Below are 17,976 nucleotides of genomic sequence, written 5' to 3' on the forward strand. Positions count from 1 at the left end.
CTGGTAAGTTTGTTATTTTCTTCTCTCCCTCTTCCTCTCTCAGTCGGTGTGTAGGTGTGTGTGTGCGTGTGTGTTACAGTAAAGGATCGTGTTACAGCGGTTGTGGTTGAGGCAACTCTCCAGGAAATGAATGACAGTCAATTTCTTCCTCGATGACAAAAAACAACAGAGACACATACCTCTACCCCAAAGAAGCACTCTTTCAAAAATGTAAACACATTGTCTCACTATCTGTTATTGGCTAATATATTGACAGATGTTATGAAATTCCTTGTTTGCTGTCAATTAAACAAAACGGTTGCTCTGTAGTAGACCAATACACTAAATGAGTATACTAGTATAGTATAGTACAACGTATACAGTAATATGACTAGTATAGATGTATTATGTGGGCCTGGCATTAAAATGGAGGAAGTGTTCGGATCCGTTAAGTAAAAATACCAAAATGTAAAAAGTAAAACTTCTGTCACTTAAGTTGCATAGAATGGAAATACTCAAGTAAAATACAAGCACTTCAAATTTGTTCTTGAGTACAGTACTTGAGTGAATGTACTCAGTTACATTCTTTGCTATCAAAGTCATAACAAAGAAATTAACATGCCCTCTGAAACAGCCGTCCTGTCGGCAACATTTCAGTGATGTGTGTATGATGTATGATTTCAATGATTGGTGAATATAAAACCCTCTCTAACATATTTTATTTGAATTGAAAAAGGCAAAATATCATGTTTTTTTGGCCCGGTTTATTGACATTGCCTTTGTGTGCATATTTGCATTAATGCTTACATAAATGTGGCTACATTTGTGAGTACACAGTCTGTGAAAAGCATTTGAACTGAGTGACTGATTGTGTCATGAGAACTCCAGCCCTCCCCATTTCAGCTCTACTTAGGAGCAATAATGTTATGTAATGTGACCATCTGCTCTTCACATTGATTTAAAGAGTCCCATCAAGCGACATATCCATGCTGAGTGCCAGTAAACGTTTGAACCTGGATGCACTTCATGAATGTAGATAAGTTAAAGAGTGAACTGGGATGTATTACCTTTTAAAACAAAAACAATTCATCTGTCATCCATAATTCACGTGTTCGTGTGCGTAGCAGAGGATGTGTCAGATATGTTGGTGTGACAGATTCGATAATGGCGCAAAAAAGAAAAGAAAAAAAGGAGCGAGGCACGAGCTGCAGTCAGAGAAGGACTGACCTCCAACTCGCTTTCCGTTCATTGTGATATTTGCCATCTCAATCACTGGACATCTGGCATCAGGCTTCGGGGGCAAACCGGTACAAACGACGGAGAGATTACGACTACGTAGTGACATCTAGCGGCGCCTTTGTGAGACTGGTAGAATGTTATTAGTGTAGTGAGCGTCTAGGCGGCAGTATAGGACCACCAGTGCTGCAGCGATTTAAGAAACAAACAACATTACATCTACTTGTCTCTCGATACGTTAGCGAGCTGTGAATGAATGATGCAATGGCAAATAGGCATCATCACATGTAATAACCTAAGCATTGCTTAAACTATACAAACAAATAGTTTATTTTAAATAAATGAACATACAGCGTGCAAGAGGAAATCATCTGAGACCGACTGAATAGGAACTCTTCGCAAATAACCATCACCACCACAACAACAACAACAGCAACAGCAACAACCAAACACCACTGAGGACACACGCTATTGTTGCCATCTAATGAAAACACTCGCTCATGAAAAATCCAGCACACATTAATTATGAATTTGATAATCGAACCCTGATAATCAATCAATAAAAACAAACAAATAAGTAGGCATATGTTATACGTGGAAATCAAAATCTTGGCCATGACACTAGAAACACCAACAAGAACATAAATAATACACATTTACTGTGTCACGGTAATATTTTTGTTTATTTTTATGGATTACTGTTTTTCTGATTAGGTAGCCTGTGATTGGCTGAGTCTTTACCAAGCCCCGCCCCTGACATGAACGCGCTCTAGGGCAGAATAGTGACCAGAGCGAGTAACAGTAAGTGGTGATATCATATATTATAGAGGTACTTAAAAATCATGACAACGTTCAACTTAGTTGCTTTGCGAGACACAGCCTCGCACACCCTGAAAAAGGTGAAGACACACACACATACAGACACACACACACACACACGCACGCATGCACCAGCGCCACGCCCTCTGCATATATTATTGGCCGTTGAGGAGTTTGGGGGAATTGACGTCGCATTTGATTGGTTGATGTTGACCGCAATCACGTCTAATCGGCACACGATTGGCTGAGCCGCCAGGAGGAAGTCAAGTGTCAAAACGTTTCGGGGGGGATAAGCTCGGAGTTGACAAAAGCGATCTGTCTCAGTTGAAACATTTTGGACACTGTTTTTTTTGGGTGTAATTTCCAGGTTGTGTCCTGGGCGGACAATGCTGGCGAGGATTACGTTATCCGACCGTTAAACATCTTTCCCGTGCCGCGCCGAGGACCTGGTCTCACCGTGGATTTGACCACCACCAAAGTGGGACTTTATTGTTCAAGGCTGGTTAGCTAGCTTTGCCAAAGCGGCTTGTTTTTGTGTGTCTAGCGTGGACCGCAGGCTATATGGCTGCGAATTACGAGCCGATATATGGACTTTCAGAAGATGAGGTAAGCTTTAATTCCAACAAGGCTTTGTTACAAAGATGTCAGTCATGCCTGTGTGTCTCTCAGTGGGGGGGTTCAGCCGTAAATAGCTAACACCAAGGCTAGCCGAAAGCTAACGAGCCCTCACCCACAGTGACATTCCATAGTAATTTTCGAGCAGCTGTCAGCTTCCTGCCCCCCTTGTCTGCGTGTCCACTCGTTCACTCATCTTAATGTCATTAACAGATGCACCCTTTTGCCTTCAGTGTGTTGAGATGAAACCGTTAATTTCGACCGAGCGAGCTTATCCACCTCTCTATATCCTTCTATTTGAATTAACGTATGCACGACTTGTAGCTCCAAAGTGCTATTTCGGATCCCAGATGTGCAGAGGAGACATTTTTGTTGGGGCGGGGAGATTTTTGCTGCACGGCAACCACTCTGTCTGACATAAACACCTCCTTTTTTTGTGTCAGTAAACAAAGCCTTTTTGATGGTGAGAGCTGAACGTCTTGCTCTGTCAAATGAGGTCACTGTTTGGCTTTAGTGGGGAACTCAGTGTCGCCTTTGACACACACACACACACACACAGACTTAACGTTACATCCATGATGCGGTGCAAAGGTGTGCTAGGATGCAAATGTTGTTTCACATGGTAGTCAAACATGACGACACTACTGAGTGAGCTGCAAGTGCTGTCAAATCAGCCAACCACCTGTCAGACATGAATAATGCAGTCAGAAATAGTAAGCCTGGAGCTATGTTTTTAAGGATCCGGTTGCATGACTATACATAATTTATTTCACATGTGTAATTAAGGTTCTTAGGGGAAAATAGGGGCGTGTATAGGCGAATTTGAATGTGGCCTTTTATGCCAGTTTAGTGGACATACGTCTTGGTTGAAACCCAAATAATTTGTGTTGCATCAGAACAGGTAATGATAAACTTTATTTCACTTGGTATGACCAATCCAACCCAGCCAGTGTGTGTGTGTGTGTGTGTGTTTACTGCTTTCTTTATGAGGTAGCTCTTTTCACTTTCGTAGCCTTGTGGTGCCCTGTCTGTCAGTCATTACCAGAGGGGAAGCATGCCAGTAAAAACATTCCACACAATGCAACAAAGAGGGCCGCAGAAAAGGGTCGACTACTTGTTGGTTAAGGTTAACCATATTGCAGGCATTAAATTACATCCTGTAATGATTTTAAGACAATTGGGGCTCCGCATTCCATGAGACGCTGCACTTCCTGTGAGGCAAACGTTCAGAAATGCTACACCCTCTGACCACGGCCATAGTCTAAGAAGGTAACAGCTGGGTTGGTCTGGGGCTCCCAACCCTTCTCCCTCCTTTGCTCCATTTTGCACTAGCACATGTATAACAATTGTGGCTGAATTTGTTGTAGAGCTTTATGTAAATATGAACCCACCAAGAAGCTGTGTCAGCGGTTTCACTTAAGACTCCATCTGAAGTTGCAGTGGAGTAGAGGAGAGTGTGTGAAGCTGTAAACCAAACATGGTGCGAGGTGGTTTAAGTCGACGTACGGGAGGTGCTGTGGGAATTAGATGCACACACATGAACTATCATAACATCGTCTTTCTCTGCAATGTTTCGATAGAGCTTTAGTGTTTTGCCATCTTGTTAGGTTCTAAGTGTTGGACTCACTTAGGACTGAAAGCTTTTCCAATACAACTCATTTCATTTCTAGGTCAGGGTTATTGACTTAAAAATGCGGCTTGAAATGTTTGAAGTGGCCGGAGGTTATGCGATATTTATGCCGTGAATTTGATTTTAATGTTTTTGGTCCATCATCTCTTTCTTCTGCAGAATGAAACGAGAGTGCTGCGGGTTAAGGTCATTGCCGGGATGGATTTGGCAAAGAAAGACATCATTGGAGCCAGGTGAGCGTCACATGACTTTTTTTTATTTTTTTTAAGGACACAACAGAAGACGCTGCCTTATCAGAGGGTTCTTAGTTCTTACGCTGCTGTCCCACTTCAATGTCATCATTGACGGAATGGATGTGAAGGGCCTGGTCACTGCCTCTGACGTTGCACTTCTTTTGGCCAATCTCGTATTTTAATATGTTTGCTGCTTTCTGGCTCGCTAAAGATCAAATGTGTATTGTCGGTTTTTATAACCGTTTTGTAACTGTCAACCTGTATATGTGGGAGTCCTTTAGTCTTTGACGACACTCCTTTTCCCTCCAAAGACCTTGAACTCCGCGTGTTAATCAGTGATTACCCGCCTCTCGTATTCTACTCATAACCTCTATTACAGGTTTTACAGATAAAAGCGTTTGACTAATACTTATACATGCCCACATACTTTCTCACACGCAGGAAGACACTGTTGTTAAATTAAACTTTGCTGGGTCTTTGTCACGTTATGGTCATCAATGGCCCATTTTCTTCTGCTGTCAGACCTCCTGTCTCCTTGTGCGATTCTGTGATGAAGCGTAACCCACTGTTATCACAACTCGTATGCAACGTTACATAATATCCCTCTGTGGAGGTGTATTTCAAGTCTGTGTATGATAGTTGTTGTTTTTATCAGGGCTATGAGTTCTGCCCTCTCAATTTCAATTGCCTGCTTCGCTGTACTTGCGTTGCTAGTACAGCGTGATCAATTAATACTACACAGAGTGACCGTCAATCGGTGCTAAATCAAATATCGTTTTATTTATGTGCTCTTAGTCCAGGCCATCATTCTGTCCAGGGTCCAACTTTAAGGATAATATCTGTTTGTAGTGAATGGCTTTGGTTTGATTCACTGTGCATATTCATGTACTTGTTTCATCCTTTCTGCTATAGATGTCTTACCTTCATGAAGTCATAGGCTGACATTATTTTTCAAAAACCACACTGGTATTGATGCCATATAGCCAAAATAAAGTCAGATGTACAGGAAGAGAGTCAAATTAATATAAAGCTTGTTAAAATAAAAATGTTAAATGCCTGCATACATCCGTACATAAGAATGTAATATTATGGCAGTAATACCATCCCAGGCTATCCCACTGAAGATTGCGGCACGAGAAGGTCCAAGAATAGTGCGGATGAGACGGCTGCATTTTTAATGGCTGAAATCCCGATATGACCGGGGTTAAGCCTCATCTACAGTTGAACACGGTCGTTTACAGCGACGCATTGTGTCTGAGCTGTGATGAAGAAACACGGACTGAGGTCTGGATGTGTTTGCATAGCTGCCACAGGAGACGGCGCTGACTTGGCAGTCTGTCACCTCATAAGATGCTCACACTGCCGTGTTCTTTCCCTCTTTTTGCTCCACACTGGTTCCTGTTTCGGCTCTATTCTGTTCTACAGCTGCTTTGATCTATTGTGCTCCGTTGTTTCGGACGAAGTGAAACACCCCTAGCTCTTTCTTTTTGTCGATAGAAACTTGAGGATCTCGAATGCAATCGAACAACAAGTGGAACCGAGTTGCCGTTTTTGAATCCAGCGACCCGTGCAGGCTTTCGTCTCCTCAGTGTTGACCTGAAGTAGCCTGTCTCCCTCTCCCTTTTGGGGGGGGGGGGAAGGAGACAAGAAGGAGTCTCAGTGCAGCCGAGATACAGTAGGCCCATTGTTTTAGTTTAGTCACAGCACATCCCAGAACCACACAAACACACAATTAGAGGCGGTGGGGTGTGTGGAGACGTTCATTAACAATCAAGCAACAGCATTTTAGCTTTTGGTACTTTGGTACTCTCCTTTTGCTTTTTCTCTCAGCAACTTCCTTAGAATCAATGTAAGGCTGCGCGCCAACTAGCAGGCCAAATCAAATTTTGGATATATTCAGCCTGGAATTACATTTCTGCTTATATCAGGTCTGGATGGCGAAAAATTCCCCAGGAAACTGATTTATAGCAAATCAGATTGAAAGACGCTTTCATAGATGGTTTGAAATGTGATACAATTCAAATGTCTACCTTGTGTGCTCAGTCTAGCCACTGAAATAGAAAAATAAATACATTTATTACTCAGGAAATGCAACACGTAACACCAAGTTCTTACACTGAGCCTGGGAAAAAGAACAATTTTAATTCCCTCATCCTTTCTAATCATCTGGGAAGATTGAAAGCGAGATATTATGTTAGTGTGAAGAATTAAATATTACGTCCCGCCTCGTGTAGCCTGCAGCTTGCTGTTTTTACTTCCACACTGGAGAAGCACACCAGTCCATGTGTGTCCTGAAATAACTTCTATCAATGTATACGCACATCATGTAACGGATGGTGCACACGTTGAGAGAAGTTATTTCAGGATGCACAGTAGATGGAGCAGAAACGAGAGCTTTATGGGAAACTTTGACACCTCTGAAAGTAGACGATAAACTTGATAAGTCAGGTAATCCATTGGTCACACAAAGCAAGACTTTTGTTGATGTTATGTTGGGCTCCAAACGATAAATCTGCATCAGAAATTGTGAAACCTTTCTTGTAGGTATAAGACCGGTGAGACGCGTTTCTTCTCGTGGAGGTTTTTGGAGAGGGTATAACCTGACACTGTACCTCGTGTTGCCTGTTGGGACTGAGATCAGGAGAGTAATTGGTCTGCCTGCTGAATAGTGCAGCTCTACCTCTCTATCTACAACTGCCTGGAGATTTTCTACCCCGTCAGCACCTTCAAATAAGACCAGTTGGCTATTTTTAAACCGCACGCTCACACACTCTGCTTACTATTTGCGCCGCTCACCTCAAAATGTTTGTCGCTTTCTATTTTTAGCACTCTTGCTTTGTCAATAACACATTATAAGCCTTAATCTCGAAAATGCCCAAAGCAAGCAGCTTTTATCTGCTGGGCTGTCGGTGGCAGAGGCAGACTCAGCGTTCAGGTCTGGAAACAAGCGGTGTGTCAGAGTGAAGGTAGCCTGGCAATCTGGGCTCTGTGGACACAGTAAATAGGACTAACTAAGTCCAGGCACACTAGACTGTACAGATACAGAATGTTCTAAAGCGTGTCCTAGTACAGAGTGTTAAAAACAGCCAAGTACTTAAAGTTGCCACTAATACGTGGTCAGATTTTTGCTTTTTATCATCGTGTTGTTCATAGTATTTTGGCTTATTTTCTCAATAGAAAGATATTTAAATAATATTCTTTTGGCAGTGAAGTGTATGTATCTTGTCAGCAATGCTTTATGTAAATATTTTAAATATAATTTGGTGAATATACTCGTACGACTGTGTAAAAGGCTCAGGATTTATCCACTGATTTTGTTTCTGCAGCGACCCTTACGTCAAACTTTCCCTCTATGTTGCGGATGAAAACAAAGAGCTTGGCTTAGTCCAAACAAAAACCATTAAAAAGGTAAGTCCTGAGGTAAGAAGTGCCTTCTGATGCATGTGTCTGCGGCTTCCCGTGTTCTGCAAACCTAATGAACTCTGATGTTTGCACAGTGTCCGATTGGCCTTTCCTGCCGCAGTAATCTCCTCCCACACCTGCACCTTGCGTTTACCATTCAGCCGCTTTAATGTGGCTTTGTTCACTCCCTTAAGTCGGAGGTTTTTAGGTCACCATATCCTCCTAATCCCTCCACCAACACATCTACCGCCCTTCCTTCAAATCAAGGCAGTCTGATCATCTTGAGAGATGGAAGCCACAGGAAGGCAGTGCTTCCCCTTTTCTGCTCATTAGAGTGTAGAGGGAGACATTGGGCAAGCTCTTTTCCCCCCAGTGGCCTATTTTGGGGAGGAAATCTATTCACAGCAGGGGGAGCTATTACTTGTTAATAGTGTAAACTCCACTCGGAGGATGTTCTAATGTGCAAGTGGGCAGTGATTGTAAACCAAATGTCCATATTTGTTGCTTGCGTTGTGGAATGCTCTGGGCTATAAGGTTTAAAATGAAGCCTAGAGAGAGTCCTGCATTAGATGTTATTCACATGCAATGCCAGTTTTTCCGTAACATGTTACATAATACACAGATGTGAAACCCCAGTGAAGCACTTTCTATTTCTTTGTTCCCTGTGAAGCAGCTTAACTCTGTTTCTTATTTCATTATAGATTTCTCCTTCTCTTGGTAGTTAAGCTTCGCAAACGTGTAGCTGCCAGCCAGCCCTCTGCTGCAGTCGGGCAGCTCAGGCCTCCATGCAGGCAGACATATGCCGCCAGTGGCCATGGTTGCCTTACTGGATATAAATAGCTGACAATGCACTGCTATGTGGAGCAGAAAATGAAGCATCGCTGCTCGGCTCTTCCATGGGCTCCATGTGTCTTTAAGTGGGACACCTTTGATGGCATCTTTGTCGGTGAAGCTAAGAGGACGCCTTGTGGCTAGACGGCATGACAAATGAAGAGCCAGTCTGAGACTAATATCAGTAACTAGAAGCCAGCCTATCACCAAGCTTTGATATTTGGCAGACTTTTGCCCAGACAGGGCACTGGGTTCATTTGTAGTTCCTGCTTTCTCAGCAGTGGATTTAACGGGGACGTTATTTTATCGTTGCCGTAAAATGTCGCGAAGCGTTTATTAATCAGGGCGACCTGTGAAATTAAGGCTTCATTGACATTCTAGTGTTTAAGTCGATTCAATCAACGAAGGAATTTTCACGAGATGTCTCACATAGTTCTCAGTCCAATATAAGAGGGTCTGTGCGACGCGTACACACACTGAGCCGAGGGGATGAAAATCCTGATGGTTTTTAATCTCGGGGACTACTGCCAATCACCGGGACATGGTGTTAGCCACAAACTTCCTCTAACAGCGTAAGAGGATCATTGACGCACAAGATCCAGTCCAATTTCTCATTAGGGCTCTCTTGTCTCACTCCGAGTTGGATCGGTTTCATACATCTGGTCTGTCTTTCTATGTAAACCAATGATGGTGTTCACTGGTAATTCATTATCAGCCTAACCACGTGTGCCCTTTCTGTTTCAGACCCTCAATCCCAAATGGAACGAGGAATTCTACTTCAGAGTGAGTGCAGGTTTTGAACTCTTTGTGTGCTTCATTATTCCCCGTCTACCCAGTATCCCCCCCCACCTCTGTAATCAATAGACCATATCAGACTTTAGAAGCTCAGCTGCATGCGTATGATTACTCCTCACTGGTTATTTATAAAATAATTATTGTTCAGCCCTATATTTTAACGATTCAAAGATTGACTGACTTTTGATGCGAAACCCCTTTTTTGTTTGTTTGCATGCATGTGCATCTACGTGTGCTTTGTGTGCCACATAACAACTGGGTGACCGCTGTGTGTACGTGCTTTGTTTCCAACACAGGTGTGTCCGCAGAATCACAGACTACTCTTTGAGGTGTTCGATGAAAACAGATTGGTAAGATTCACACTTTGTAACCTCTCGCCTTTCACTCACTCTGTTGCATACGTCACACATTATTTAGAGTCTAGTTTGAGTCATGTTTTGACACTTGTTGATTTACTGAGTTCCAACCACAGCGAACCTCCATGTCTCTTCATTTACTTCACGCAGTTTGTTTGCACTTCAAACTATTGGGACATTGTGTTGACTATATCTGCACCCCTTTGTCTTCACAGGGGCGACTCATTGCCGCTGACACATTGCCAGATTTGATATTACAGGATGTCAGCTGTAGTGTAAACAATCGAAATGCATTGCGGTACTCGTGGTAGAAACGTGGCCATAGGCAGTGTACGGCCTGTTTAGTTTCATTGCTCTACTTTAAGGCTGTAGTCCACGAACAACTCCTACATTCTTCTTATGTCAAATTTCCACCACAGTCGAGAACACTAGTTTCATTGACTTGTGAAATGAAGCCCGTGGCAGGCCCTCAGTTGCCATGAGAACTAGATTAAATGTCTCCACAATGTCAAGAGTTGCAGCAATTAAAAGCTGCACGAGTAGGTCTTAATAATCGATTTAGTAATTCACGCTGTTCTACAACCTTCACCTCGGTGAACCATCTTCGTTGACATAATGAAGACATTGTTCTGTGGAAGTCGTCGGTAGTACGTTTCTCATGCGTTCTCAGTAACTCTGGGGGTCTGTGTCTTGATGTGTGATAAAACAAACAGCGGATGCAGCCACAGATAGTATTGAAGTTCTTGGCTGGATGAGGCACATTGTGTCCCAGCCTCGCAGGTACAGGACTTCTGTGATTTTGTGTCTGCAGCACCGACGTGGGAGGTCGTAAGATTTGAGCTTTTTGCAGTTTTCCTGATAACTTAATTAAGGGAATTGCATGATTAACATATTGTTAAGTCCCTTTAATGTGCATGCTACTGATAACATCAGTGCATACTTTAATGCATGTTTGATAGAGGGGAATTACTGGCGCTCAGCCTGCTCAGAAAAGGGCAGCTCAGTTATTTCCCCTTGCTACAGTTGGAGGTCTCTGCTGCCGTATAGAAGAGGACGACACAAGAACAGCTCCCGGTCCTCTCCTTATATGTCTGAGGAGGTGCTTCTCTGTCTATCTCTAGGTGCATGCCATGGCAGCTCCTTCCACCACTCGCCAGCATCGCTGCTTGTTCTCTTGCATCCTTTCATTCATGGTTTATTTGTCTTATAGACATGAAATGTTTGACTAAGATCTGCGCTGTGATAGATTGGGTTTCACTTATGTGTACTTATAAAGATGCTGATGCTCTAGATGCACTCAATTTCAACCAATGTTCCTCCAAAATATCAGAGAACTACACGACTGACTGCTAGCAGCGAATGTAAAGATACAGTGTAGTGCTTTGTTTGAAGCAGGCGTGTTATGTCATTTGGCAAACTGGGCTTGGTGCCATTGGACCACACATTGGCATTTCTTTTATACAGAACGTTCTCCATAACATTTCACACACATTTATTGACTAACACTGTAGGCAGTGTGTCATCGCAAAGTGTAACCGGCTGCCAATTCTTCTCGCTGTACAGTATTTTTCTTTTGGTTGTTTCTCTGCCTGGAGTCGATATCTAGCTTGCCTCCTTGATGCCCTGTTGTCCAAAATGGAGAACTTTCATATTTTAGTTATTGTCCTCTCCCACTGTGGTGCTCCATCAGTGGCTTGGCTGTCAGCTCGTCGCAGCTTGCTTTTTGAGACGGATTCGGTGACACACTGAGGACTTAACCAAAGGTCGAACCAGTCATAGAAGTGGGAACAGGCAAACTAGCTCCAAACCCCCATTTTCACGTGCTGATCCACCGGTGAATCACTGCACTGTTAAGAATGCGCTCATGAACGTACAGCATGTTGTGAAAATCTCTCTTCTTCTGTTCTAATTGTGTACTTTAGCCAAATACTACATTTCAAGTGCGTAAGCGTCATCATTTATGTGCTTGTTTTCAGCATTGTGGACTAAAATCCCAGCTGAGTCGTGTTTTGGGCGGTTTTTTATGGATGCAAACAGAGTGGCCTATAAAACCACCAGACAGTTAAGTGTTTGGCTATGAATGGTAGACGGCGTAGTTTATTCTGTTGGACTTGGATATCTTTCTCCCACAGAGAATTGTGCTGTTTGCCTAATCAAAGCTGCAATCTGTCAGATATTCTGCTCTTCACGTTGCCGCTGCCTTTTTTTTTTCTAGTCCATTTTTAGCAACAACTTCCTTGTGCTTCTTTTTTTTTCTGTTTCCAAGCTACAAGAAGTAACAATGCTCAATTTGTGACCAGTCTACCTGTTGAAAAATAATATGGATGTACTGTAGGTAGATCAGTAACAGCAGAAGGGGGATGTCATGACCGGATGTCATTACATGAATGAAGAGACAGTTTAGAGGGTAGAGGCCACATTTACCTGTGACAAGAAACTGAGCGACACTCTGATACTCAAGATGACAGTTTTAGGTAAAGTAATAAAGTGGGAGGTAACGTTTTGGGGTCTAAAAACGACCAAACCGTGTGGTCCGAGATGTGGGAACATTGGTGAGGGGTGTGGAGGCAGGGAAAGAGATCATGTCAGTGGAGGAAGTGATGGACAGTGGTACGTGGGGTGTGTGTTTGGGGCCCCCCAGTTGGCACTTGAGGGCAGCATGGGGTTGTAACAGGAGGTGCTGGGGCCATTTGTGGTCACATGGCTTACACGCAACCCACTGTCACCTCGGAAACCAGGAGCGCCGGCCGCTCTTATCCAATCATGTCAGGAATGCTGGCCGTCACTCGGCTCAGGCTATTTCTGCTGTCTGTCGCTAGAGCTTGGTGGTGCTAAGAGTCTGGCATACAGGGATCCTTCTTACCCCCCCCCCCCCCCACACACACCCTTCCCCTCCTTAACCTCCATTATGCCATTCCTTAGAGTGCACCGTGTAAAGTTGTCAGCTCTTTCTGCAGTGTTCAGTCTTGGTGGTGTGACTTCTTTCCGCCGTACAGTTTACTGTGGAAGGAAAGTTGTGGAAGAGACTAGGAGAGGGTGGGGGTTAGGGAGAGTGGAAGAAAAAAAAAAAAAGGGGATCAGTCATCCAGCCAGCCAAAGGAGAGAAGTGGGCGACACTAAGAGACAGAGACTGGAGCCAGAGGAGAGAAGCAAACAGCCAGTCAGAGAGAGAGTGAGAGGGAACGGGAGCTGTGGGACGCGAGGTGAAAATGGCTCAGCGTCTGCGTTTGTACTTTGGCTCGGGCCGCAGTAACACAGCCCCGGAGATACTGGAAGGAGACTCTGAGGAGCAGCAAGGAGACATTGATGTGGACGAGGCGCTACGCATGCAGCGGCCTCCGGTATCGACATCCTCTCAGGAGCCAGCTGCGCAGCATGCCCCACCGAGAGCGTCGTGGTCGGAGGCCTCTCTGAAACGCAGCTCCTCTATGTTCATACCCCAGCTCGCCGCCTACGCTGAGCCGCGGCCCACCAAGAGCTCCTCCATGCACATCTCCCTCCAGCGCTCCAACGGATCAAGTAATGGAGATTCCCGTGGTTATGCCGATGATGTCCCTCCACCCTGTTACACTCCCCCGGGACCTGCGCCTGCCTATTGTGAACCACAGATCCAAGCAGACGTCCCACGACACCCGCCGCCTCCGTACTACAGCCCAGATACTTTAAACTCACCAACTTTTATGACGGAGCCGAACCTGCCCAAACGCAGGGTCTTCAGCATTGGCTCCAACGGCCATACCATGTATAGCAGAGGCCAACCTAATATCAGTGTTGGTGGTATTTGTATCCAGAGGAACTCTCCTGATGGTTCGGACGTCCAGCATTTCAGAATCCACCCTTATGGGGGTACCGGCTGGTCTGTCCAGCAGCAGAGCTCGGACCAGTGCTCCGTTGTTAACGGTGGAACACAGAGACTAGTATTCCAGCTCCAGCAAAGTCCGAACCAGGATCAGAGCCAGGGCAGGCCAGAGTCTGCTGCAACCCAGGGAGAATGCACAGATGTTGGCGTCGCCAGCTCAAGAGGTAGCCGCGTGGTGCGTTACCCAAGAATTCGACTGGAGCGACGCTCGTCTCAACCGAGGCCGTTGCAGGAAAGTCAACCGCAGGAAGCTGGTGCAGACAGCCAAGCTATAGAGGAGATCCAGACGGACACGGAGAGACCAGAAGCAAGATCTAATGGTTGTACTTTCAAAATCCGTGGGGGTTCTTCCAGGAGGCAGCCTCATTTCAAGATCTATTTTACCCCAGGCGGAGGTGGAGATCAGGATGTTAGCATTGGCAATGATTTGACGGAGAATAATCCCAAGGTAAATACTATTGGAAAACTTTAATAGGACTAGAACGTTTTTTAAATGTAAAACGATTTTGTAAATATTGTAAAGACATTTGAAAATGCGATTAGAAGTTTTTAATGGTGACAGAATTAATTTGAATGAATGAATCGTAAACAATCACATTACATCGTGGATGGGTCTTCTCCCTCATATGACATTTAGTTGAACACATGATAGGTCGTCTGTAGTGTAGCCAGAAGAAGCAGGGCATTTAGTAGAGCCATGGGTATTAAATATGAGAATCAAGGTGAAAGTTATGCTACGTCAATTATATAAATGCTGTGGGGTGTCTTGAGTATTTCACGTTTAATTTGTCACTCACTGAATCCAGCCCAGTTGAGGAGAGGTGCAGGAAGAGGGTGGTGGCATTCTGGGAAGTGAAAAGCACCGACATGGCTGCTGAGCTAAATCACACGCACTCTGGCTTTCTCTCACTTCATAACCGCAGGCATTTGAAGTTTGACACACATCGGCCAATGAAAAGGAAAACAGGAACAGGATGAGTGGATGATTTCTCCCCTGTGCACTTGTTGCCTTCTGTTCCACAGAAATGTGACACTTAAGTTTGGTAATACCCTTAACTGCAGCCAGTGCTCTTTGAGAGTTGGCCCTTTCTATCTTTAGTCCGTTTCTGGTGGGGTTGTTGATTTTGAGAGCGGGCAGGCGGCATGTCTTTGGCTCTAGACTGGTATGGATCCGTATCCTTTGCAGCTGCTCCATGAGTGATTAAGAACTAAGATCATGGTCATTATGGGCCAAACGATGAAGAAGTTAAACAAGCCAATCAGTATCTGTTTCCTGAAGTCTTTTGATGTCTCTGTCTGTTCTCCTATCGTGTATAGCTAAAGCTTTGGAAGCAGAACAGATGTGTTGCGGTCCGTTTTCTTTCCCCCGATATCTTGTTAATCATCTCATGACTCCTCCCATTTGTCTTGCGACCTTTGGGGCATCCCGACCCCCCAGGATGCAAGCTACTTTACTACACCAGGGAATTATAATAAATCAAACTTGAAGGTACCCTGTGGAGTTTTTCACCTTTTAATAATGCTATGGAGCAGTTTATTTATGAAGCACAATATGCCATCCTGCCAATAGATTGATGTTATTCCACTGCGATGATAAAACCAGTACAGCAGCAGAGGCAGTGAGGAAAAAACACTCCTAGCAGGTTAACATGGATGCAAACAAAAAGCCAGATGTGCAAATGTTTTATGAGGAAGAAAACGCATTCAACACATTTGTTAGACCTCAAGGATACACAAAATTCATTTTGGTGAGTAATACCGAATATAAACATTGTTTACAAGAAATATCCACACGACACCTTTGGTACTAAACACAAAATTGTGTACTGGAATTTTTCGAATGTCAGCCACAATAAGGAGATGAGATATATTTAGTTGTAGTGTCCTCCGGTGCCCGAGGTTTCATCTCTAACCATTAAGGCCAGATAACATAACATCTGCAGCATGCAATATATTTCTTTGGTTTAATTTTGACAGCCATACGTTAATGCATTTCACACACCTTCTTCTGTCCCTTTTTTTTAAAGACCTGTGGTGTTGTGTTACTTCAGGGCATCCCGTTTCTCATACAACAAGGAAATCCTCATTTAGACCATAATGACAGGTCTTCCCCAACTGTTAGCCTGGAGTTGGAGTGCCCCTTTTTAAAGCCCTGCATGGGATACCATGAGTCTGTGTTGTGTGTGTGTGTGTGTGTGTGTGTGTGTGTGTGTGTGTGTGTGTGTGTGTGTGTGTGTGTGTGTGTGTGTGTGTGTGTGTGTGTGTGTGTGTGTGTGTGTGTGTGTGTGTGTGTGTGTGTGTGTGTGTGTGTGTGTGTGTGTGCCAGCGAGACTAGCTGGAGACGGCTACGCCACAGTGCAATGCCCTCGTTACAGCCCTGTCTCGACGCCCCCAGTTTCCATTCACAAAGAGCTGCTGCAGGCTAACGGGTTTGCTATATTTACAGGGTTGTGGATGGATGGGGGGGGGGGGGGGGGGCTCTCTTTTTATTTTGGTCCAGTAGCATGTAAGAGGGGTTCAAATTGCTATTGTTGTGAAGGGCTTTTCTCTGTCAACTCTGATCTCTGAGATCTGATGCAATGCGCGGCATTGTAATTCAGTCGTGTCAGCACGGAGACTGTTGAGTAGGTGAGACAACCTTTTCACACTTCAGTGCCAGACTGGACCCGTTCAAGGTTTCTGAATATCATAAACTCTGTCTGTTACCCCCTCGTTATATATTTATATATATATACCGTATATATATATATATTCATGCCAGTTCAGTACTGCTACAGTTGGCATTGCCAATTCTGATTACTTAGGACTACTGTCCTAAAGGATTGGTTCACCCAAATTTCAAAAAATTTAATTTTGCTCTCACTTACCTCCTGTGTTATCCAGGCATACTGATAGTTTTAGTTTTATTTGATCAGGTCCAATACTACGACAGCATATTGGGGCAATTGTAGGTAAAAAAAACAATATATATATATAATTACGGAGCTCGGGGAGGGGTGGTAATATTCTTATTTATTAAAGCTTCTTCATTAAAGCAGTAAGTCTACAAAAAGAAGTATCAATTTACTTTAAAATAAATCTTAATTCTCTGAGATTAAAGGGGCAAAAAACATGATTTCGTCAATGAAGCACATCATTGGATCAACCTAATCACATTATAGAAGCTGCTGCTTGTCGTGCATTATGCCTGCTGTGGCTGACCTAATCAAATTATACTTAGCCATAAGGAAATTATGCCCAGAATCACTACATTATCATAAGCATCCGGACTTTGTAGAACCATTGCTGTGAATTGGGCCTATTCAGAAGAAAACATCATACCAAATTGAGGTTTCTTCTCGTATATTTACTGCTTCACTCTTCTCTAAATATTAACACCCTCCCCTGGCTCCGTCATTTTTGTTATTTTTTACCTACAGTACGTAAACTGTCTATGAAAACTGTTGATAATGTGCTCTGCGGTTTAGCTTAGAGTTACAGGGACATTGTTTCTGGAAATGAATGTCGCTCCCCTCGTTATTTAATTTGTCAATGCTGTGACACAATTGAACACAATTGATATTGAGTTCCTCTCCGTTGTACTGTAGTTGCAGCAGAAATGGGTTTATAAAACCCCAAACCTCTCTGTAAGTGAGATGACGTGAATGAACCTGCTTCTGTCTTATTCTCAAAACTTTTTTTGAGCTAGTTTTACGATCCATCATCTGCCTCCTTCACTCTTCCTCCCTCCTTCTGTTGGTCGTCAGCAGCACCCTCCCTCTCAGAGTGTAACCTGGCCCTGGGAGGCAGCTGCAGGCTCAACTGTGACCCTTTGATGACTCTGCAATTATATCCCTCTGCTTACACAGACCCACAGCTTAAAATGCTTGTTATTGTTATGGACAGATTAAAAAACAAAAAACAGCCAAGAGTACATGGGATACTCATAGGTTACAAGCCAGAGTGCCACTATGTTTCAAAGGATCAAGCAAGTTAATAAGTGTAATTTCCAGGTAAGGGTTAAATGCTCACAGTGACTCATCAGTGCCGAAAGTCTTGGCTGGTTAGTGAAATCTCTGCAGCATTTATTGTTATTCTAAACTTTATTTATAAAGCATAAAAATTCACGTTGCAGGTCAACGCATGTGAAAGAGTGTATTACTATCGGACTCGTGCTGTGGTCCAGGTTGCTTTTTGTTGCTCTCGCCAACTTCAGATGAACCTCATGATCCGCTGTTTTGA

The 17,976-nt window shown here is 43.8% G+C and overlaps 1 protein-coding gene across 6 annotated transcripts in view; it reads left to right on the forward strand.

Annotated features, from left to right (window-relative positions):
• The first annotated feature begins 2,383 nt into the window (after positions 1-2,383).
• nedd4l (NEDD4 like E3 ubiquitin protein ligase) overlaps positions 2,384-17,976 on the forward strand; it is a 39,149-nt gene continuing 23,556 nt past the window's right edge. For 4 of the 6 annotated variants that reach the window (XM_079178930.1, XM_079178931.1, XM_079178932.1 and 1 more), the window contains exon 1: positions 12,995-14,203. In XM_079178930.1, coding sequence (XP_079035056.1) covers positions 13,106-14,203 — 1,098 coding nt within the window. In that variant the 5' untranslated portion in view covers positions 12,995-13,105. Of the gene's footprint in view, positions 2,641-4,438; positions 4,513-7,838; positions 7,921-9,489; positions 9,529-9,836; positions 9,891-12,994; positions 14,204-17,976 lie in introns of those variants that run through there. The other 2 variants (XM_079178934.1, XM_079178935.1) reach the window with 1 other exon arrangement.

The sequence above is a fragment of the Pholis gunnellus genome, assembly GCF_910591455.1.
Source record: "Pholis gunnellus genome assembly, chromosome: 18".
Classification (NCBI taxonomy): Eukaryota; Metazoa; Chordata; class Actinopteri; order Perciformes; family Pholidae; genus Pholis; species Pholis gunnellus.